Source organism: Alternaria burnsii (genome assembly GCF_013036055.1).
Source record: "Alternaria burnsii strain CBS107.38 chromosome Unknown 698, whole genome shotgun sequence".
NCBI classification, from domain to species: domain Eukaryota; kingdom Fungi; phylum Ascomycota; class Dothideomycetes; order Pleosporales; family Pleosporaceae; genus Alternaria; species Alternaria burnsii.
The window spans coordinates 1,805,170-1,828,554 of NW_024066111.1; the positions used below are offsets into that span (position 1 = coordinate 1,805,170).

The 23,385-nt window shown below is 51.3% G+C and overlaps 7 protein-coding genes across 7 annotated transcripts; 2 read left to right on the plus strand and 5 right to left on the minus strand.

Annotated features, from left to right (window-relative positions):
• Positions 1-403: 403 nt before the first annotated feature.
• Positions 404-2,791, plus strand: GT037_004771 (uncharacterized protein; the record flags this gene model as incomplete). The annotated part of the gene is made up of 4 exons (XM_038929818.1): positions 404-601; positions 650-763; positions 1,020-1,324; positions 1,372-2,791. 4 exons carry the CDS (start codon positions 404-406, stop codon positions 2,789-2,791), a joined length of 2,037 nt encoding a protein of 678 aa, XP_038788090.1.
• A 1,037-nt stretch (positions 2,792-3,828) lies between these two features.
• On the minus strand, positions 3,829-5,799 carry GT037_004772 (uncharacterized protein; the record flags this gene model as incomplete). Its single annotated transcript, XM_038929819.1, has 4 exons — positions 3,829-4,356; positions 4,403-4,601; positions 4,654-4,836; positions 5,267-5,799. 4 exons carry the CDS (start codon positions 5,797-5,799, stop codon positions 3,829-3,831), a joined length of 1,443 nt encoding a protein of 480 aa, XP_038788091.1.
• A 593-nt stretch (positions 5,800-6,392) lies between these two features.
• Positions 6,393-6,960, minus strand: GT037_004773 (mitochondrial hypoxia responsive domain containing protein; the record flags this gene model as incomplete). The annotated part of the gene is made up of 2 exons (XM_038929820.1): positions 6,393-6,840; positions 6,905-6,960. The coding sequence occupies 2 exons, from the start codon at positions 6,958-6,960 to the stop codon at positions 6,393-6,395; spliced, it is 504 nt and encodes a 167-aa protein (XP_038788092.1).
• Positions 6,961-7,343: 383 nt separating this feature from the next.
• On the plus strand, positions 7,344-8,412 carry GT037_004774 (duf-domain-containing protein; the record flags this gene model as incomplete). The annotated part of the gene is made up of 2 exons (XM_038929821.1): positions 7,344-7,582; positions 7,650-8,412. The coding sequence occupies 2 exons, from the start codon at positions 7,344-7,346 to the stop codon at positions 8,410-8,412; spliced, it is 1,002 nt and encodes a 333-aa protein (XP_038788093.1).
• Positions 8,413-9,293: 881 nt separating this feature from the next.
• On the minus strand, positions 9,294-11,696 carry GT037_004775 (uncharacterized protein; the record flags this gene model as incomplete). Its single annotated transcript, XM_038929822.1, has 4 exons — positions 9,294-9,371; positions 10,098-10,318; positions 11,036-11,376; positions 11,686-11,696. Coding segments are annotated over 4 exons (651 nt in total), but the record flags the coding sequence as incomplete, so codon positions are not given.
• A 41-nt stretch (positions 11,697-11,737) lies between these two features.
• On the minus strand, positions 11,738-11,896 carry GT037_004776 (uncharacterized protein; the record flags this gene model as incomplete). The annotated part of the gene is made up of 1 exon (XM_038929823.1): positions 11,738-11,896. A coding segment is annotated over one exon (159 nt), but the record flags the coding sequence as incomplete, so codon positions are not given.
• Positions 11,897-17,696: 5,800 nt separating this feature from the next.
• On the minus strand, positions 17,697-19,187 carry GT037_004777 (uncharacterized protein; the record flags this gene model as incomplete). The annotated part of the gene is made up of 1 exon (XM_038929824.1): positions 17,697-19,187. The coding sequence occupies one exon, from the start codon at positions 19,185-19,187 to the stop codon at positions 17,697-17,699; it is 1,491 nt and encodes a 496-aa protein (XP_038788096.1).
• Positions 19,188-23,385: the final 4,198 nt, after the last annotated feature.

Here is a 23,385-nt window from a genome sequence, read left to right on the forward strand (position 1 = left end):
TTGATGGCGATCTCAGGGGTGGCAGCCAAGCGTATGCGCCGGAGTACCGCTCCTTGAAGTTCACTTGGTATCTTTGTACGGAGTCTCATATCCTTTTGAAGGATTTGTTACGCAGTACTCCAATCAGTCTTTGACTTTTCCTGGTCAACACTCGTGTGTATTCGTACGAGTTATTGAGAGCACCGCTTGGGGCAAGATTCCCGATTTTATAGCGATCTTGTTGTTTTTTCATGTTCTGTCCTTGCTGTGTCTTCAGTGATTTTCTTTTGCTGCAAAACATCCGATTCGGGTAGCTCATGTGACTCTGGTCTGTGAGTGGTCAATCTGAAAGCACACCACGTGAGAGCGCGCCAACGTAAAACGTCCCGAAGACGCGTCAATGCAACTGCATCGCATCCTCAACATGTCCAAGCAGCAAAAGGTTACGCCATATCAAGAGCGCGTCTATACAGCCCTCCAGATGATTCCGGAAGGACGCGTCACGACCTACGCCGCCATGTCAAAGGCCTTGAACAGCTCTCCTCGTGCGGTAGGCGGCGCACTGCGTGTCAATCCGTTTTGTCCAGAGGTGCCATGTCATCGATGTATCGCCAGTACTGGTGTACGTATGCTTGCTCCAGTATGCGAGCGTCGACACTAATATTGACAGTTCGTTGGCGGATACAAGGGTGACTGGGAGAAAGCCCCCAGCGGACAGAACCAAAACTCGAAATTGCAGCTGCTAAAAGACGAGGGGGTGGTGTTTGACGACAATGGATTTCTGGTAGACAAGACCTTGCTGTGGGATGAATTCAACGTGGAGAAGTTGAGGTGAAGATTGTGGAAGCATCGAGGTTCGTGAGGCTCGGGCAAGTGGGGGCGGGGCGATCGGGAAGATTTGGTGCAGCAGAAAGCTGGCGACCTAGTGATATGGCAATAGGCATAGTCCTGTCGAGGTCGCTTGATTGAGAATTGTGTTCCGCGCAATATCCATTTGCTGAGAAACCGTTTTGTCGCACTTGCGCAAATTTGCCACTTAGACGTCGATTACCAACGTATACCTAGCTATTAATACGGCCCGCACTACATCAACCTCTTTATTACGTCCAACCATCACTATGCCACCGAAGAAATTTCTGAAGCCGAAGCCTAAGGGCAAGGTAAAGCCGCCGGAGCCAGAGACCGAGAATGACTTTCTCGAGGCTGCAGATGAATTCGAGCAAGCGGCAGGGAAATGGCGCGCAGGTGACGCCGCGAAAGCCGTTCGCTTCTTCAACCGAGCGATTGACGCCTACAATGAAGGCTTAAAGCGTCATCCTCATTCATTCGACCTTGCCTACAATAAGTAAGGCGTTTTTCATCTAATTGTATGCTTAATGCTAATAAGACTAGAGCAAATCTCCAGTACACCATTTCCGAAGATGAGCGTATTGTCTCACGTTTTGGAAATAGGATTGCCTTGCTAGAGGAGACCTTGATGTCGCATCGCTTTGCCATCTCACTAAATCCAACGAACACCGACATCCTCTTCAACGCTGCGCAGGTGCTCACCTCACTAGCGGAAGCCGGTCTGGAAGCTAGCCCGCAAGCTACCGCAAAGCATGATGCAAGACCATTACTCGAGGAAGCGGTTGAAATCTTTACCAAGTGTTTGGAAAACCAACAGCAAGAGTATTCTCAGATGCAAGCCGAAATTGCCAAGATCCAAGCATCCGGTGAGTACCAGGAGGTCTGGGAAGGTGAGCGACAACAGCCAGCAGAAACGCAGGAAGAAGACACGGAGACCGATTCGGGGAGTTCGGAGGCCCCAGGCGATTGGGCCACTGTTGAAGAGCCGCTGACACCAGAAAGCATTTTGGAAACATGCACGGCGCAACTTAGTGCATTGACAACATTACTAGGACTGTATAACTCCGCTACAGACCTACCAAACATAGAGAAGAAAGCCCAAGATGGAATAGATACAGCGACGAACAAAATTCCGACGCTCATAGACCTTATTGACAAGTCACCAGCCCCGAAAGCTATCGATGAGCCCAAAGCAGGCCCAACACTTTCGATAGGTTCTACATCAGAAGAAGCTACAACAACACCCAAAGATGACGCTATCCTCGCGTCTGCCAGTTTCCAGGCCAGCGTAGCGGAAGTACAATACCGTAGTGGCAGAACGACATCGACAGAATATGCAGAAACCGTGGAGCAAATTTTCAGCGACATGGTACAGAACGCCGGACAACGTTCAAGTCCTGATCTCGCATCAACCAACGTTCAGTCCGCCTATGCTGACGCTCTCATGGATCTCGCTTCAGCACTTGCGGATGGCACTCAATACATTCCATCAGCACCCACTTTCAGCACAGATATCGATACCCAATGGACAGCTCTCACGCAGACCCAAAATCTACTCACAAAGCTATCCGCTACACCGTACACCTCCATCCTATCCGCATCGCGACTGGCCGATGTCTTCATAGCGAGAGGTGATACCGATCTCTTCCGCTTTCGGATCTCGCTCTTCGAAAACGCGAAGCCTGCTTGGGCGAAGAGCGGATCAACTCTGGTTACCAATGCTGGCGTCTTCTATCGAGGAGGTAGAAGCTACGCAGAGAAAGCTGGTGCGACTGGAGTGCGGAGCACGGCAGATGCCAAGGCAGTTGTAGCAGAGATATTGAAGACGGTGGCGAGTGGCTCAGAAATGTCGAGAGAGACTTGGAAGGGGAGGAGTGCAGAGGTGCCGAAGGTGTTGGATCAGATGGTTGAAGAGGGTATTGTAGGACGAGAGAATGCCGATGGTTTACTGAACTGGATTTAGAAAGCAAAGACCTCGGCCCTGAGTTCGAGATAGTCAATAGAGCTTTTTCAACCATTCTTAGCGGGACTATAAAGAGTGAGTCTACCCAAAGAGTTCAAAGCAATGTGGTATAGTGATATTTGTGGTTTTTCCTTCCAAATCGGAAGCTTTTCCTTTCAGTATTCGCATGCTTAGTGTGCGGATTTAGCTAATATGCTGATTGTAACTTCTTATTAGTAATCTCTCTTTACTAGACTCTCCTCTATCCTAGGTAGCGCCTACACTTGCAGAAAACCCGCATATGCTAACAACTATGTAACTACTAGTAGGGGCTTGTTTCTTCTGATATTAGCAGAATGTCTACTTTACGCTAAAATAGTTTCTTAAAAGTAAAATTTCTTCTTTTTGAAACCAATCCATAATCCTACTCTGGTCTTGACCAGGGGAGGATGTATTATCTGCCCGGATGTTGTCTGCGAGAAGTGAGACCGACGTATTGCGCCAGCCTTGCGCCTCGATCGTTTTAGTGTTCTTTCAGACTGTTGATAGTTACTCAAGTATCTCATAATATGAAGTTAAAACATTGCACGAGTGAAGGTGTCAGGAACGTAGACTTGGGGAAAGATGAGTGTTGACTGGATGATGATGGTGGGGAGATGCAATTTGAAGCTGCGTCGAGCTGCGCCTTCCCCAAGCAGCGCTGTGACGAGGAGGCTGCATTCAGAAAGCACTGGACATATCTGGGTAGCCAATCGTACTCAGTATACGCTTACCCTTTAGTCGAGACAAAGCTTTATTCGAGCACGCAGAGAGTGGGGGAAACACAGGGAACAGATGTGAATACGAGTTTGTCAGTTATGCGTGGACTGATTGCAATCGCAGTGAAGCCACAGCCTATAAGTTTTAAGCATACTACTCCACATTTATGCTTTTCTGTGGTAGTACTCGCAATATTGCCTTCTCTCATACCTCAGAGTGACGTCTCCTTCTGGCGTTTCCTCTTGCATCTAAGTTTTATACATCCAACGTACATGATCAGACCGAGTTTTGAGCTTTGTTCATCTCTCTCCAGCGAGTCTCCGCTCTTGAACCTCCGACAGGGCCCGGCTACCGCTCAAGAAGGCAACAGCTCCTACGACAGCTGCCGCTGGCAAAGTCTGGAAGAGGTTCCAGCTAGTGTAGTATAGGAAGAAAATGCCCTCCATGGCCAGTATGGAGCCATAGAAGAGGCCATGCGAGACAGGTGCATTGCCAAGCGCCTTGCTAAGATGATTAGCATTTGCGCCCAGCATAGCCCACGCGCCAAGCAGGATAGGTAGCGCAGCAGCAACAGCAGCCGCGAAGACAATCGTTATGATCTTGGGTGGAGACTTGGGGTCATCGCGGAAGATGTGGTGAATCTCAGCCTCGGCGGCGTAGCGGACGGGCGGCGCAGGGACGCTGAGGGGGACGCTAGGGTCGCGGGTAACGGCGAGATCGAACGCTCTGCTCTTGTATGGTGCGGAAGACCCAAACGATCCGATGACAATCGATGCGACGATAGGCTTCTCAGAGGTCAAGAATTGGTGGGGTAGGTCTTTGTGAGACTGGACATGTTAGCTGTGCTGCCAGCCATTGGCACGTACAACATACCAAATCCACCTTTGCCTTGCCACTGTCCTTCGCATTGAACACAAAGGACTCCTCCAAGCCCGTCGTCGGCTCAGTCAGAGTAAGGAACGCCTGATGAGGTCGCTTCGCAGTGCTTCCGTCGAGGGTTGTGAGGACAAGCTTCAACGTATCGGTCGCGCCCAAAGATACAGATTTACCCAGCGGTGTCGAGGGACTCAGTCTGTATGATGGTCAGTCCTGCACCATTGCACCCAATGCAAGCTTGAGCTCACTTGTCCTTTGAACCTCCGCCAACACCAGCACCTTTGCTGGAAACAGTCACGGTAGCATCTTCAAAGCTCCAGGAAGAAGCTGCAGACACAATGGCCGCGCCCGAGAGTAAGAGGGAAGAAACAAAACCTTGGAGAACCCTCATCTTTGCTGATTCGGAAAGAGTGAACGCGGAGCTGTCAACGCTGCGCCGACACAGACGTAAGCGTGTCCTTTGCCAAGACTTCGGGCGGCATGTTCCGGCGCTAGTTCTCTATGCTCTTCCTCGGGGCTGCTACTACAGACTTTCAGCGCCCGCTATTATCGCGACCAGGTTACTGTCTCAAAGAACTGCTCATATATACACACAATGATAATTGGCAACCTATTTCCTACGCTGCGATATCCTCAAATCTCACTCAAGCTTCCTGTGACGTGTCCTCTGAAGCGTCTTCTTCTAGAGTGACCAGATCCACTATCCAGAGAATATTGAGTACCAGTCCAACCCAATCTCTTTGATCGTCTAGAAACATTTTCATCCACTCATCCTCGATAGCTACCAAACAGGACTCATCTCTAACCCCGTTCATTTGAGGCACCACATCTCTATACATCTGCCAGAGCCGAGAACCTCACATCGACCCCAGCGTCCCGAGGATAGCATGTTTCATACTGTTTACCGGTAGATGATAGTTGTTGAATGTAAAAGGATCAACCATTAAATTTCCCTCCAGGACCTTCTTTGGGTGGTAGGCGATCTCAGCTATGGAAATGATGCGCCCTTGTTGCAGTTTTTGTATACGCTTCTGTATCGCTTCCGTGGCCAAAGCACTGCCTATCATACGGGTGAGGTTGAGCTTCGACCACAGCTCTTCGAGTCCGAACGGCACATACGAATCAGCATACTCAGGCTCGTTGTACAGAAGATGCCTAGCTGTGCCATAGTCGGTTTGAAAGTCTCTGGCTATGTTCTCGGATCTCCTGTGTTTGATAGCGTCGGTTATATCGCAGTTCAAGGGATCTGGTTCTAGCCACCATTCTGTTCGGCAGAGTGGACAGCACTGGTGGCGCCCATCTATGTTATCCCAACTCATTTGTTTGACGCAAGCAGATCCGAAGACGTGTCTGCAGCCCAAGATATTCGTGATTTCTAGGGGCATGTCGAGCATCTCGAAGGCGAGATTCTCGCTGCCGTAGGGTAATTGGCAGATGGCACATAGGTGGTGCGCTTCGAACAGTCCTAGTGGCTTGCTAGTCGTATGGTTTGCGATGAACTGATCGTATGTTCGGGGTGTATCGCACTGCTCGCAGCATGGCGTTGAATTTAAGGGGGTAGAAGACATTGCTATTTCGAGTCTGGACAGTATCGTGGCAGACGTTGGGGGTTGACTCAGAGAGAACAATGAACTGAAGTCACAATATATAGACGACTCTTGTTCACAGCCAGGAGGTGAAATGTTTTTCTCTCTGTTCCAATGTCAATTTGAAGTGGCGAGCGGCAGTATAGACAAAACGTGAATATGTGATTGGGTATGATGTGTTATTGTATGTTACAGTTCGTGAAGTGACAGGTTGCTCATGATGGAACGGTCCCAAATTCCCAGACCATACTCGTACAATGTGCAGTATAAATACAACGAGGGTGTGTCGTTCGAAGGGCGATATGCACTCCATTTCATCCCTCTATAATCCTCCTCTTGAAAGCAATACCCATGATGCTACTATCTCCAACCGTAGCTGAGCTCTTTGCGACCTCTCATGTTTATTTTCCGACAGTCTGATCCTTCAGCTCCTTTGTCTTGTCGGCCACCATGTCAGTGACACCTTTGGCCTCTTCTGCTGCTCCCCTCGCTTTCTTGGCCATCCTCTCCTTCCAGGCCTTGTCTTCCTCGTCTCGCATCTCCAACTCCTTCAGCCACCTGTCCCTCTTGTCCATGCGCTCCTTCTGAGCAACCTGCTTCTCGTACTCCTTGCGCTTCACGCGATCCTTTTGCCAGTACATATTTCCTGCTACCAGTACAGCGATTGTGAAGGCTTGAGCATATAGACGTCGACGGAAGTACATGTTGGTCATCTTGTGGTCACCTTTTCGCATTGAGCGGGTCGCGCCGACAATGGCCCAGACGGTCAGGCCGCAGCCGAGGGGAACGAGGGGCTCTTCGCGAAGGCGTCTCCATATCTTGTCGATGGTGTTTTCATTGTAAAAGTCGCTGGGCAAATGGTTAGTAGACGAATTCCACGTGCACATGAATCAATGTCTGAGTCTCTACATACGCATTCTCATCGAAAGAAGAGGGAAGCGGCGCGCTGTTTGGAGGCCCAAAAGACATGGTGGGTGGTATGCAGATGCGGAGGTGGCGGAGGTGTCGCGTGGGTATGTGAATACAATGGCAGGTTCTTTGCACGAACCTGCAGTCTTGAAGCACAGTGCTATGTGTGGATGCGCAAACTGAGGCTGTACAGAAGCTCTGGAAGCGCTATCACACGTGCAGAGTGGGTTGTGTATGGCTTCAAGATGCGGAGCAATCGATTATCTCACCACTTCGGCCATCGGCCCTTCCTGATGTTCCAGGCCCGATGCGCGCAGCTGTACCTACATCACCAGAGCTTCGCGGACAACGACTGCCTGGGTCAAGCATCTCTACCAACACCAACCTACCACGTCGCCTTCAATGAGAGACGGGGCGGCAGGCAAAACTCCTCTCGCTGCGCCATGAACGATGAGGCCGGATCGTCTCGAGCTCCACAGCGCCAGAATGATGCTGCATCCCACCTGGCCGACCTGGAGGATGCCTTAGCACGCTTTGAGGAGGCTGAACAGCGCGAGAAGGACAAGGCAACCAAGCAGAGAAGACTGGATGCGAAGAGGAAGCGCATCCAGATGTTGGGCGAGCTTCTGCGCGACTTGGACATGGTCGTCTACCTGGAACTCATCACACTCTACCACTTGGAGTACGCTTACCACTTGCACACTGCTGCTGCTGCTGCTGCTGCTTTCTTGCGCTAACCATGGCCGCAGCTGCTCATTCTTCTGGCTTCTGTTCAAGACCTTTACACATGGCTTTCTACTGACGCCGATCCCCGACACCGCGACCCTCACCCGCCCACCAGACGAACCGCGGCCTTTTCTACCGCTGCTCCTGTTTTCGTTTGGAGTCAATTTCCTCCTGCATCTTACCTATCCCGCGCCTTCGGCTGGCGAGGACACCCGAGGCTATCTGCATGGCGGCTTGATGATAGACTTCATCGGGCAGCAGGGACCCACGAGCAGGTGGAAGCTTGGGGCCCTTGACATGTGCATCTTGTTCCTGCAGCTCGTTATGGTCTCGGTACACGTCAAGAGGCGGGAGCTGAAGAAGAAGCTAGCGAAGCTGTCAGCTGGTGGGGGTGCACCAAGCACCACTACCACTACCACCAACACCCGAACCACGTCAGACTCGGCAGCGGTGAATGACAACGCGGCCCGGGACCAAGATGCCGATGACGAGGAGCGAGGTGTGCTACACCGAACCGATACTTTGTCGGATTTGGGCATAGATCCTGACAACGAGGAGGATGCCCTGTTGCCATCCTCTGAGTCTGGCCATATGGACGCTGTTGAACTTCTCAGTTCCGGTCAATGTGTAATTGGTGACTTTACTCTCATCGATACCCTCCTTCAGGAAAACAGGGATTACTCGGCTTACCGCCTAACGCGCACCGAAAGCGGCAACAACGACATGCCCGAGACGCTGCGGCGGCTCAATACGTTGCGAACTCGGTTCGGTGTGGGTGGCGGATGAAGCAAGTAAGACGTTATCTTATCATCGCCTTACTCCGATCCACGTGTTTCAAGCATCTCCGCGGTGACCACATTGCTGTGACGTTGCATGCATATTATCCTAATGAAATATTGCGTGCAGTGGGGAAAGCCTCCGTGTAACCTATGCACGTTCGGCTCGGCTACCCCCACGCGTTCCTTCTCCGTTGCCATGTCGGTTGAGCAGGCTTATTGCATGCATTGGTGGCGCCAGGGATCTTGGACCCCAGCAATATGCATGCAACGCGTAATTGTGTAATGGACCATGTGTGTCAAACAGATCACGATCATCTATGCATGTTGAACACCGGCTTAAGTCAGAACGGTAAAGGGGCTTGTGTGGCGGGGCTATCACATCATTATGGTATGGTCGCGTGTCAAAGTGTGCATGGTCCCACTCTCGCTCGAGACAAGTGACATGTAACAAGGCGAGACTGTTGGCTGGTGCTAGGATGTCCCAAGATGCTTGCCAAAAGGCACCCATAACACTGCGAAAAGCGCCAAAACCGTGAGCACCGGCACAGCTGCATTCTGCCAATCACCAAGAAACTTCATCAACCAATATATCCAGAAGTCAAACGCAGCAAGTGACGGAACGAGATGATGTATCGCCATGAACGCAAAGGACATCGCATGCTCAGCCTCTAAGCCCCAAGCAACAGCCATGGCGTCGTCGGACTGTATGTCAAACTCGCTCTTTTTCTTTGGAATACAGCGCAGTCTGTATAAACGACAAGGCAGGCTCACGCAATCGTGCCACGGGTTGAACCATGACCATCTACAATCCATATCGCAGACTTTGAGGCAGACCGCGAATGTCCTGGGAGAGATCATGGGGTTTGTGCCTGTTCTTGGGTCGTACTCGTAGTCGTTCTCGAAGCTGGGGTAGTCTGGGAGGTCCTCGCCTTGGGAAAGGACGCGCCCAGCATCAAACTTCTCCAGCTGTAAAGATTAGACTTGTGGTATTTTCCAGATGTAGTAATAGAAGACGCGGTACCTTTACGAATCTACAGAACCGGGAGCGAAATGGTGATGCGAGCCGATTGATCCAATTTCGATGCTTTTTGTATCGTTGGAGAGCTTGATGATCGACTAGCAGTGGACGTGATCAACGTCGCTGGAATGCTCCATAGTCTTGGAACAATTTGCAGTCTCGGAATAGAATCAGGATCTTGTTGAGAAGTGGTATCTGAAGCCTTGCTGCGGTAATTGACACCACGGCAATGGCATTGTTTTGGATGCTGCGGCAATGAGCGCATGGCGAATTGGATAGTGTTCATTTTGAGTAAGAGTACGATCTCATATAGCCGGAATCCACCAAAATCCATAGCTTAGAGGTCCTATTCGGCTGCTCTTGAGAGGCAAGAAACTTGCCTTCCACTGGAGACGGTGGTCCCCAGCTGCAATATCAGGTATGCGAGGGGCCAAAGGCCACCGATCCCACTCTGCCATCGTATCATCCTCGAACAAGGCCAAGGCCTTGTTCAGGAGAGATATGTTGTTCATGGAAGACAGTTCTATAGTACTTTTCGGTGCAGACGCAATGGCCTCCCGTAGTGGTCTGCGAAAAGTCAAAAGTGCGAGATCTCCACGGAGAAGACCTAGAACTGTAGTACAATCAGAGTTCACTTTCTTGGTCAACAAAACCTGAAAGAAACTCATGTCTACTTGCTTGTCCGACGTTTCGCCCTTGGGGTCTGAGTCGCAAGTGTCGACATTTTGCAAATACTTGACAATGTCTAATACTATAGATGTCCAGTGTGTTGTCATCTGGGTGCTCAAACGATGTTCAATGCTCTTATCTTGGACATTGTAGCTCCAGGAAAGTAACTCGGAGTACTCAGTAACGAAACAGCCCTCCTCAGAACAGATAAGGTGGATGAGTGGAGCTGGCGTAGGGCGTGATTATGTTGCAATATGACAATGCAGTCATCGCCTAGGACAGTTTGTTTAAGTCTTGAGAGTTGAGAGATGAGAGAGCTGGTCAAGGACTTCGTGGAATTGAGCTGTTCGCTCTTCTGAGTGAGTCTTGTAGTCCTGCTTATTCGAAACCGTGAATGACGGTTTTTTTTTCGAGAATATAAAGCGCTGCAGGTTCATCTGAACTAGCTTGGATGCTGTACTCTGGATCAGAAACTCTCGCACATTCGTAAGGTCATCGAATATGGTTTCGTCAACGCACGTCTCATCTTGTTCATATCCATCTGAGGCGTCTTGATCAGGGTATCCCAAGGGCAAATGTCCTTCCCCGTCAGCTGCATCTAGTGTGGGTGCGTGGCCCGATTAGTATCTTTCTACTATAGAGTTCGCGATGTCTCGTGCCTTTAGTGCCACCAAACGAGCAGCGAGAGAGTTCAAGCGATCTTGTGCCTCGTCTTTGAGGTTTTCCGGGAGTTCTTTTAGCAGCCGTCTGAATGTGTTTTTGGGTTTTCATGGCCCAATAGAACCATGTATTGCACTTGTGTAGAGCGATTGAAGAACCCCATCATCTCGAAATATGGACAGAACCTCCTTGGTTGCTATGGCAATTTTTGTTATCAAATATCCACTACCCTTGGATATTTCACTAGCAGATGGAGCAAGAGACGGTACGGAAAGCACGGAACCTTTGTCAGACGATGTAACTGATACGTCGTCCTTATGATCATAGATTACGGAATGGCCTGAACCGTATGAAGGCATGTCTTGCGTCGTTTTCTGTTTACCCGATTCATCTTCATCATCTGTATTTGCTGCGTAGGTCGAACGCGAGTCTAGATCTTGACCGCTGCAAGATAGTTCCTTGAATCCATTCCCAAAATTCTCCTGTATTTTTTGAGCTTCAGATTGATCCGAAATATCTGGTGGGACCTCTTCACCGGTATCCACATCATAGTGCTCCATAGAGGGGTGGCGCTTGCTCAAGTCTTGTTGCCGCGACGAAGTGAATGGCCAATCATTGATCTCACTGTCGCGCGACTGAGAACTCTGTTTACTCGTCGACTCTTGCTCAACTTCGACCGTGTGAGACCTTCTTGGAGAGACCAGATCCGTTCGCGGAGAAACAAAATAAGATCTGTCCATACTAACGAAGGGTCTCCGCGACCTACGATGTATACTGCGTTCGATACCTTTGAGGAGACTTTGGACTTCCACATATCCGGCATGCAATTCAAAGCGAACCAACTTGCTGTTTTCCTCAATAGTATGTAAGTCTTGCCATTGGATCTCATGGATATGTATCTATGATTCACAATGTCAACTACTAAGCTGTTACCTCAAAGCCATTGACCTACCTGGCTAGATGTTGGGCTAGACCATGGCCCACATCACATAACTATTCGTGATTGCGATGAACTTTGTAAGGATTGTGACAGTATGCCCATTTCCGAGCATGCATCTCGAAATGGTAGGCCGCCCAGCTCTCTGCAGTATTTACGGGGCGAGAGAAGCTGTCTACGGGATCTCTGTAAAAGCCAACAACTCGGTCGTGCGCCATCAGCATGGTAGTAGAGCCTTTTCAGGGACCAAGTTCTTCAGACCCCCCTTTGTAGTTAATGGTGGTTGAGCTCGACGAGCGCGTAACCCCGCAGCGGTTTGAGCTAAAGGTGTTCACTGACTTTGATTGTCGAGAATTATCTAGATGTAGCGATATAGACACTCAGAAATCGTTAGCTACGTCGGCATCTTGCAACACATGTGGTACAGAATCGTTGGTAAAGCCAGGCGGATAGAAAGGTGTCGAGAATCATCCACTTCGCTATTTTGGTAGTACGCTAAGCCGTATCGATTCAACTGTCTTACGTACATTATCTACTTCAACCACCAATACTCATCACCGTCACAGTGACCTTATACCAGCGACGGTATTCAAAGGCCGCGTCAGGACGGCCTTGACGACTGGTGTGTATGCAACCTTGTGGCTGTTCCACGCGCCTGACTTTCCTGCACAAATCAGATCATGCCTGCATTCTCCCAGAACATCCATATGAAAATACAACGTCGACTTGCGCATATCCACACAGCATTGCACACCGATGAGAGCCTTATGGGCGCCAGTTTACTAAACGACATGCTGCCCGTCATCAGCCGTCACACCAGTGGCTGATTGTAGTGTCTCGCGAATCCTCGTGTGTGTGAGACGGGCCTGTTCGTTCCCATTCTTGAGGGCCTGTGCTGTCCAATGGCATATACAAGCGGTTGTAGCGACATGCACAACATGCGAGATCTCACGAGCGGATAGCAGTGCCGCTTGGCTGCAAGTCTCACATTGCGTGCGCAAATGTGGCGTGAATACTCCTGTACAGAGGCATCTAGTGGTGTGTACGGAGTGGCATACTGCTTCTGGAAACAATACTTGTCCGTGGGATGTTGACAGAACCTGAATGTGAAGCGGGATTAAACGGAGTCGACGCGCGTGTATTCTCTTCTACCGCCCACCCACCAAAAGCATCACCTATCGCGCCTTTATCTCAAAGCGATCACTTGTGCGTTGTGTCATGCATATTAATTTCCACATGGCAAACATGGAAGCTAGCAAAAGCAAACCCATTATGGAAAGTTTTGGAGGACCCTGCATGGCCATTTTCGTGTCGGTTGCCCTTGCGTAGCGATTCGCGCGAGCCGCGTTATGCTCTTGCTCCCCCCAAACTTAATCTCTACGGGACGGAAAGCACTTGTGTCCTGGGAGCCGAAATGCGATATTGTGTGGGGTAGATAACATAATCTACAAGGTAGTGAAACCGATGAAGACGATGAGCCTCCAACCGTTCCCATATGCGTGTGTTGCGTCCCATGGCCTCACTTGTGACCACACTGCATGCTTGCGGATGACGCACGCCTGGTTGAAGGGCGGGTTAGAACGGAACAACGGATCGGAACGTCCAACGACGCACCGAAACCCAAATCCCTATGATGGTTTATTCGCCTCAACTTCCCATCTACACCTGCTAAGAATAGTATGGGGCCACATGTCCCACCCCCTCGAAACGGACGGAGAAGATGCGTGTGGGGAGCGCAGCGATTGGCGGGCACTCCTACCCTGCCCAATCCAGACTTTGCGTAGAATTATCTGATTGGCGGGGTCTGCTTTTCTGCGAGTAAGATGTCTGATATGATATGATATGCAGCGCGGGGCCAACACGTTTGCATCCCCGTCCCTTGTTCGCATCGAATTTCTGGAAGAGACTAGTGCGTTCACGTGACGGTATTGGTGATGCGGGTCCTCGTCCAGTCTTTGGATGGCTGTCACTGCTTACATGCATGGGCACGGTGTGTGCGTGCGTGCGTGTGTGTGTGTGTTGTACCGCATGGCTTGCATGGTTGGGCTCTGAGTGCAGAGTCCTGGGAAAGGCGATGCGCATACCGGGCAAGGATGATGCTGGCGCAAGGGCATGCGGGGCCCGGCAGTGTGGTTCGGCGATTGTACTAGCTGCATCATGAGGTGTGGGTATGTGCGGGATTATGGAACTGGCGAGGGGGCGGTGCGTTATGTAAGATTTGATAGTGAAGCTGAAGTTGCCATTCCAGCAGTCCTTGTTGAGAAGAAATATGAGTAGATGGTGTCTACATCGTCTGTACATGACTAACTACCTGGTACCTGGTACCCATCTTCTTCTGGTTCTTGGTAACAGCGCCAGTTACGAAGACTACCTACCTAGGTATATACAGTAGGTAAATCAATGACGAGTCTTCTTGTAATAGGATGTGTAGCACCAAGTCGTTGCAATCAAGCAACTACATAACATCGGTTGTGTAATTCGCATCGAAGACCCAGCACTGGCGCATATAGTTGGGTGGCAGAGAAAATTCTACCCCGCACTCTTGCAGGTTCCTCGAAGTTTTGAAGGTACGAATATCTGTGCTGTGGTACGGCAACCAATTCTGTTCAAGTTGTAGGACATCAAAAGATCTGTTCTGAGCATTCGGTGGATACATGAAGGCATGGTTTGATTGCTGAGGTGAAGGCGATGCTGTGCAATATGTGCATGATCTGTCTGCGACCGAGGGCGCAAAAGATCACAGTGCCTGCCTAAGCGCTGCATCTACAAGGTCATTGAGTCAGTCACACAATCCGGTGAGCGTTTTGGCTATGCTTGCTTTGCTGAATGTGATATATTGTCATGTGGTAAAGCAAATATTGCGCCCAGACGGAGGAGCGCGAAGTCAACGCGTGACTAGGTAATTTGATAGACACACACGCACTGCCGAGAGAGACGACGTTCGCGCAGCGCAGATCGAATCCTGTAGAAACGACGTCGATGGCATTGCATCAACATGACAGGAAGATACGGTGTAAATTATAGGTACACGTGTCGAGAGTCGGTCATCTGGATGTGGGTGGAGCCCCTAAGTCCCGCGGATGTACATCAATGGGTTCCATCATGCAAGTCAAAGAAACATCAGCTGTAAAGGCTGAAAAATGAGGAAGTTATTCCGGAATCCGCATCCCAGTAGGGTATGGCATCCCGCGACCAGCAACATGACTAGGTCGCGCGGTGGTGGTGGTGGTAGTGGTGAAGCAAGAAACGTGAAAACACCATCGGCAGTTGCATAGAAGCAATCAAAACGTGCTTACGCAGCCCGAAAGACCTATCCTGTCTTGCACGTTCGGCCCGAGTAGCGAACAGAAATCGGGTAAGCACAGCAGAGGCTGATCATGGGCTGGATCCGCTGCAGCATGTGCAGTCTTACAGCCTTGTTACCCGCCGCAGAGGTAAACGGTGAGTGAGTGCTGATCTTACACACAGGTCCCTTTAATTGGGCGGGTATCTATCCCCACTCGCGGCATGTCATCAATCAGTATCCATGCACCACAGCGGCTCTGCCTAGGTAGTTCTTCTTCACGACGTAGGATCGCGGGACAAGCGGCTGGCTCGTGGGCAAGCCAGGTTGTATCCTTGCAGTATATTCTGCAGCGTGGAGACTTTTCTTAGTGCTTCTTCTTGTATACCCACCCGCAACTTTGTCGCGAGTCAGCATCACACCGGATGCTGGTAGCGTTCGCGGACGTGATGGCATCGAATCGAAGGTGGAGAGATGGCGGTGAAGATGTTGCGTGCGCCGTGCGCGCTTCGGGGGCCCGGCAAATCTAAGGTTAGGTCCGATGACGAGGACGGTGATCAAGGGCATGTCGTGCATAGAGCGGCACAACAGCTAGTCTTGAAATCCGTGAGGGTGTTGATTGGTCGTCATGGAAAAGTGAAGGGTCGGATTGATTAGCGATATAGATAATACGAATGCGACATCGTTCTTTGTTATGCTGCCTTGGTGCAGGGCTAATGTTCAGTTGAGCAGCTTGCGATAGGTCGGCTACTCCCTACCTGTCTTGACATGCCTTGTCATGCGAGTGTCCAAGACCTGCAGGGCGTCATTGTGTCTGCCTGGACATCATTAACAACATGTCAGTCCCTTGTCTCGAAGAAAAGGCCGTCGATATTCTATTTCACCGTCGACTTTCCTATTGAGGAAACAATGTGGTATGCAATTTCTGGTCAGCTTAATGCGGCTTCCGCAATTTGGAGGAACTTCTAGTCCGGCCGATTGCGGTATCCTGTTCCCTTGACCGCTGTACGAAGTAAGATGTGCACAAGAGCGGGATAGTTACTAGTTGGACCGTGCTAAGGAGGTGGCGAGATTCGGACCGTTTTGAGGAAGGTTCAAGCTACTGCGACTGTGGGACGTTTTGTGGTGTGGTAAAATCGACCACCGGAGAAGTTCCACTCGACACCGTCAACATCGGGCTTCTAAATAATATCCGCAGAGTTCTCAAGCTAGCGCGTAAGATGACAGGAAGACGGGCGTTCGTTGAAGTTTGGGACTAGTAGCGCACAGTGGCGGACTGATAATACAATTCCTAGTTGAGAGAAGTAGAGGCCTCAACTATAGAGGCGCTATAATGCCGTACATAAAGTTCCGGCGTGGGTCAGAGGATGCGCCGAATTGTCCAACGGACCGCGCCGGAGGCGTCTCCGGCATCTAGTATGCGAAACAGGGAAGTTAAATTCTGGCCAGCTCACATCCTCGGCTGCTTTCCAGCACGACGGTCAGGTGGCTACGGACCTCTCTGACGGGATTTTGTGGACTGTGCGCAGTGGAATCAACATCGGTCTTTTGAGCGCGAGGTTGTGATTGTACACGTGTCTGCGTAGCCTAGAATAGTTTATGCTATCTGGGCGCCTTTCAACGTGGCATGTCTGGTGACATTCGAGGGCGTACGACCAATGCTACGCGCTTGTGAACAACGTGAAGCACTTTTCTGAAACAAGAGATAGGCATCATAGCACACTCGGGTACGGCGGCCTGGACTTCGCGGAAGACTGCCGACCTGCTGAACCATATAATCTGGGAGTCAACGTCCATCGCTCCGGGTCGCTTACCTACGGTGAGCTTTAAACTTTCGACGGATGCCTTGACCAGAGACGCTATGTGCAAAATGCGGGTTATATGATGTGAAGGCGTCAGTTCTAAGCTCATTTCCTATTGGCCGTGTACAGCAGCCTGAGGCTGCACTCGGTATGGTTCTGGCCTCATCCGCTAGGGCCGTTTCCTGATATGGATTTTGGAGAGTTGACGGCGGCTTTTCTTAGTCCGTCATCCCACATCCGAAACTCAGTTTTGATGACCGTCTGTTTTCGAACACCGTAGCGGAGTTAGGCTCATTGGTCGAATTTTGTGATACGTTGGGCGCATACGAATGTGAGATTGTGATTTGGATTTGCCAGGTGCCCTCGCAAAGCAAGTCTCAGGGTGGAAGGCCAGAGAGAAATGGGTTGTAGAAACAAAATACATGATGCGCGAAGGCCTAGGCAGTGTCGTTTCTTAGATTGTATCGAAAAAGACACCATGTAGTTTGATATGGTAGATAGTGAGTGGCGGAACTAGTTTGTACAACAACAGGTGTTTCATTCTCGTTGGTGTCCGCGAGCGGACGAATAAAACAACAATGCTGCCCACGGAGTGGTACGTATGACGAAGTATTGTACATTGGCGAAACGAAGTTCCTCAATCCTGGTACGATGATAATGATGACAACGATGACAACCAAAACGTCCGCGAGGACGGAGATATCTAGATGCAATTTGTCCATAGTATTGATGAAAAAAAAAACAGAAACGAGAAGCCATAGGGTATAACGCAGATTTGTGCTCGCAAAATTGCAGAAGCTGGAAGAAACCACCCGCGCGATGTGAAACATGCATCTTGGATACAAGTTTCAGAAAAGTAATATAGAAGTAATGTGATAGGATAGAAGCATCACTGCTTCCCTTCCTGGATCTTCTCTTGGGTTCAGGTGCGGTGCTCGTACCGATTCGCCTCAGGAGGAAACGAATCGCGATAGGCTGGCCGTTTGGCTGTGGGCTGAGGACCTGCGGACTGTGCCTGTTGATGCTGTGGGTACTGATGTCCCTGAGCAGGAGCATGGTTCACTGACCCAAAGGTAGACGCAGGGTAACCACGTGATTCATGGCTAGGAGCAGACACATCGGTGTGGTGAGAACCGATGGCCGGATGGTAGCTGCTAGTTCTTCTTCGAACATTGCGCTCTTCTTCGCGCATCTCTTCCTCGTAGCCGTCATAAGAAGCTTCTGAGCCATGCCCGGTGGTAGAAGACGGTGCCCGTGACGGCGCTACCGATACACGCCTTAGGCGAGGCGATGGTGGTCGGGTGATGTGACGTTCTGGCTGAGCTTGCATTGCAATCGATCTCCAGTAATCTCTCTCGGAGCGATAATACTCAGCATCTTCATTTGAATCGCGGACGTTCTGCTCCAATCTGGATATGCTTATAGAGGCCTCACGTTCCTTCTCTTTCCTTCTAGCACGGAAACGTGCGGAAGCACCAGCATTACGCCTTCTCTTCTCATCAGCACCCTTGGAAGCGGTCTGTGTTTCTACCTGGATATTGTGTAGAGACCCATCCTGGCTCTGAATAGTCATGAGCTGGACACTGCTCTGGTTGGATGGTGCCATGGCTATCATACTATTACGCTCACTCTCCATGGGTACAGATCCCTGGCGGGAATCGTGAGTAGGTGTATGTCTACGCATTGGTCCATATTGGCCTTGGGTACTGTTGTTGTCGTATTGACTCGATGCAACGGAGGCGGGCTGACTGTAAGGAGAGTATTGTGCGATTGGACTAGCACTACCAGATTGGGGGAAGTTTACGCTTGGTCGGCGGATCTCTGTTCGTATCATGTTCGGTGGGGGCGTCGGAGCTGTAGCTGGGAAATAGTGCGCTCGGCCACCAGCTGGAGGTGTAGGCAAAGCAGGCTGTGTCGTCATTATCTCCGAAGGACGGGTACTTGCAGTTAGAAAGGGCGACTGCTGTGCATCGATTGTACCCGTGGGCGGGTTCAATCTGCTCAAGCTGTGGGTCCTAATTCCTTTCTCGGGGTAGAGAGACCGTATTGGAGGACGCTCTGGGGGCTGGAATGGCCTGGCATGCTGCTGACCTTCCTGCGTAGATTGAGTAGAGTCTACGCTGTTGGGTCGACTGATAGAGGGCAGGCTCTGGGAATTCTGTGTATCGACTGGGGATGGTGAATCCATCTGAGAATTACTGCGTCTCAAAGCTCGTTGCTGTTCGACAAGTTCGGCCTGGGGGTTCAGAATTGAGTGGACTCCAAAAGGATTTCCAAATCTTCGGTCAGACGGAGTGGGTGGTGTCTTTGAAAGATGGCGAAGAGGTGGCAGTGAGACGGGAGGATTCACTGGGGCTTCCCGCGGACTCCTGTACGGTGGTTGCATTGGGGGATAGGACTGAATGGGTGACATTTGTGGGGTGTTCCGCTCTGAACGAGGCTCTCCTGCCGACAGGACGGACATGGAATGGTTATCGCCAGAGCCCCCTTGGCCGCCCTGACTGGACCATGGGCCGTCCGGTTTTGGATCGTTGTGGTACGGGGGAGTCAAAGAGGGCTGGAAGCGTCGTGGGTAGTGAGGGAGAGGGGCCCGGATAGCGGGGAGAGTTTGAGTAGCCAGGATGACAAGGTTGGTTGGGTCGCCTGGAAGACAACCCAGAAGACGTCAAGGTAATAAACAGTCTTGGAGGCGAAAAAGATTGTGGATGGCAGAGAATGGCGGCAGTCCAAACGGTGAAGCAGGAGGACGAGGCGAGGGTATATTTCCTAGTAGGGCAGTTGAGGCAGTGTGGGGCTGACGTCCATACTATACTAGGCGTGAGCGGCGGGCGCTGCAGGAACAAGGTCTGGAGATCAGTGGTAAAGTGAAGCGTGGAGGAGGAAATGAAGCTGCAAGGCAACGTCGAGGGAACTGGTAAAGAGTCTGGGAGTCGAGATGTGGCACGCCCGCAATCGGCAGTGGTCGGGCCAGGACCGGGTGTGATATAAGGCTTTTGCGGTGTAATAGTCGGAGGAGCGCCGACCGGGCAGCAAACCATCGAGGGTGCATATGCCCCTGTCAAGCCTGGTCCATGTTGCGCGAGGAAGGGCAGCAAGTACATCATGCCTTGTCGGCGGCTTTGACGACGCGCTAGGCGGTGCCTTCGTGCTTGCCAGGATATGCTGGCAAGCTATGCACGCACGTCTTGCGCGCTACTGCATGTTCGACAGTGACGATGCGCGGAAGCGGAAGAGAGACTAACCCCCCCACCGCAACAACGCGCAGCTGGCGGCGGCCAAGGAACGACGTCGAGATGGCCGCGCCCTGCAGCCTCCAGCACTGACCTGCGGGAGACAGTCCGGAAAGACGTCCTGTCATCTCATCTGCAGCTCGCCGGCCCTCCCTCCTCCACTTGCAAAGCCTGCTAGGGCCGGTCAAGCCAGCGGTAGCGGGCACCGTGTGCGTGATGCGCACGACCATGTCTCATCATGTGCCCCAGCACATCATCCCTTCGCCTGCCGCTCCTTGTGAAATGAATTGTGCTCGCTCTTCATTTTGCTTTGTTGAGCGCGCCTCATTGGTAGCCAATCGCGAATTTAAAATCCCCGAAACATGCCAACATGCCGCTCGTGCCTCGCGCGCTACACGCACTGCACAAAACACGACGCATAGCTTCGCCCCGAGCTGCTCGTGCATCGATCGCCATGCTCACGCTTTGGCCAGAGGGATCGATAGCACCGCTGCTGCTGCTTGTCTCATCTCATCAGTGGGTTGCTTCTTGTACACCTGCATTTCCGACCCGGCCAGCACCACTAACGTCTCGGGACGGTCAGCGGCGGCAACGCCTCGCCTCGCTGCGGATGACAGAAGAAATTGGCTCACCCACGCCATCCAGCCATGCAGCCACGAAGGAGCCATCGCTTCCGCCTTGGAAAACGTGCGTGTCGAGAACGTGCTCCTCATGTGGACGTGTTGCAGTGGCCATGTGGGGGTAGCAACAAGTTGATGAGACGGCATGATAGACATCTCTGCCTTTGTTGATGTGGATGACGGCCTGAAACTCGATCGAATCAGTGACATGGTAGCCCTCGGCCTGCCGTGGTGATAACATTGAGCAATATGACTAGGATTTGGTCACAGTTCCCCGCGCATGCCGTGGGGGTGGTGACCATGTGGAGCGCCTCACGATACAGATGCCGCGTCCCAGCACAAGATTTGTGATGGGTCTGATCGTCAGCCATGAGTGCGCAAGTACCATACACGTCGGGCTGGCATGGCGAGACCAGCATTGCGCAATTTATGGCGCCTTCAATGCGAGGCCGAGTTTGCAGCGCAACTTCGAGTTTGCGCTCGACTTTAGCACGTTGGGCTTCAACTTCTGGCCCCTGTCGCATTGCAAATTCCGCCAGGTGTCCACCTCGAGATCCTACACACGCACACCAGATTAAACAGGGCTAGCTCGTGTCGTGTTGCAACAATTAGCTGGCGTCAATCCATGTGTGATTCCTGCTTCTCGAACCCTTTCCATGACAATTATACCCGAAGCACTGGTAACGGCGTGCATGTTGCAGGACATGAAGACGATCTCCATGCCGCACATCTCATCCGCTCTTGTTTCACACTGTATAGGGCTGGAATTCGAGCAGAGGTGCAATGGCCACAACGGCGTGTATCTTGCCACCGAGGACGAGTCCTTCTTCCGGGCAATCGCGGAAGGTATGGTGCTCCTAATGACTCCAAGAGACACCCTTTGCAAGAATTGTCGAGGCCGCTTGCTTCTGGACGCAAACTGAACACCCTCGCGAGCGCCTTGGCCAGGGATATGTTCCCAAATCGTCATAGCTTAAGACCAGCACCGTGGTCGGATACGGCGCCACAGATAGATCTCAGCCTTCGGTTGGCTGATTTTCTCCACCAGTTTCCGGCTCCAGGCTGTCGGTTGCGCAGCCAAGATGGTAGTTCAGGGGAGACTGCACCGGATTAGGAGGTTACGTCACACGTGATGGACTAATCACATATACACGGTACAGCCGCGCACAGCGGTTGGTTCCTGTTCCAACCCGCCGGATCATATCGCCATCTCAATCTAGAAGACTGATCCAGACGAGATGAGATACGGAAATGACTCGTAGTCTCGGTGCAGTTGCACCTGTTCGTACATGGCGGCTCCGGTGAAGCTGGGTACCCAGGTGAACTTTGCGTCCACTTTTGTGTTCCTTCACCCCACCTCCCTACGCGACAGAGACGGTAAGACTGCCGTTTCCTTCCGCGACCATGTCGACATCGTCACATACAAGCTTAGCGCATTGTGAAGATCCAGCATGCGATGGTGGTGGCAGGTGCCGGCGCGTGCTCGTCGAGGCGACAATCCTTCGGCACTTAACCGATGCTCCACGATGTTTCCTCTAGGCACGTGTCCAGTCATGTTGAATTGAAAGGGATACCCTGTGGTAGAGATCGAACCAGTGGACAATCCGCATACGGTCCAAGCTCCAGCACGGCCGCCTTGATACTCTTGAACGCGCTCGCTGTGGGCGCTTTCGCAGCCTTGAAGTGCTTGTCTATCGCTTCCTGCACGGAGGGGCGCAGCCCAACAGGGTGTGATTCTTACGACCCTTGAATACCCGCAGTTTGCAGCATATACGACAACGTTTCTCACAACATTCCCGATGTGGGCTTGTCCTCGCTAGACAGACTTCTGACATTTGTAGCAGATTCGCATCGAAACATGCATCATGGGGCTCGCTTCACACACTCTCTGTTACACAAAAGAAAACCCTGAGCTGAGAATCCTTCCAGCCGCCTGCGCAAGGCTCACCATCGTAACATTTTCGTTACTTGGATCACTCTATACTATCCGCTATATAGCCCAGAAGCGGGAGATGACGTTTCTTACCCTGCTGCACATAATACATGAGGCGGTATCTGATGCACACGGATCCCGACTGGGTTGTTCAACCCAGGTGGTTGTTCTCATCGCTTCCTGCTTGGTACGGTCTTTGTGCTCTTCTCTTGAATGACTTTCCGCTCGGCCTGCATCGCCGGCACCTACCACAGGTAAGCATCGCAACTGCATATCTTCCAAGACATTATACATGCATCAGATTATCGCTGACCCTTGAGTATGTGTCCTACGGTGGTCGTGTTCCCAGGAAGACGTGCACTGTCGACTCGCACTTCCTTGTCCTTGTCCTGATCATTCAGTCTATCATGTGTCAAATATGCGTCTTCCTCGGGTATCTCTGCCATCCAATGACCGCCTGCGCAAGTGAGCTTTGACAAATGTTCGTACGTAGCCCTGCATGTCGTCCTCCAAGGCACAAACATACATGAACTTACCACCCAGCTGGTAAGCCAACACATTCAAGACCCACATACAACAGAAGTCAACGGGTCAGTCATTGATAGCTCCCTGATGCGTAGAGCAATGGGGATAATTGCGACAGAGCCTGTGTAGATGGGTCGTTTCCCTCTTGCTGGCCAAACGAATCGACGAGTGTCACTTATATGGCATCATCTGACTTTTGAAGAAGAGAAAATACCCCCACAATAATCCTATTTGTCAAAACATCTGCTCATCGTCCATTACACATCGAGGAACTTCAACCCAACGGTACGATACGATTTACAC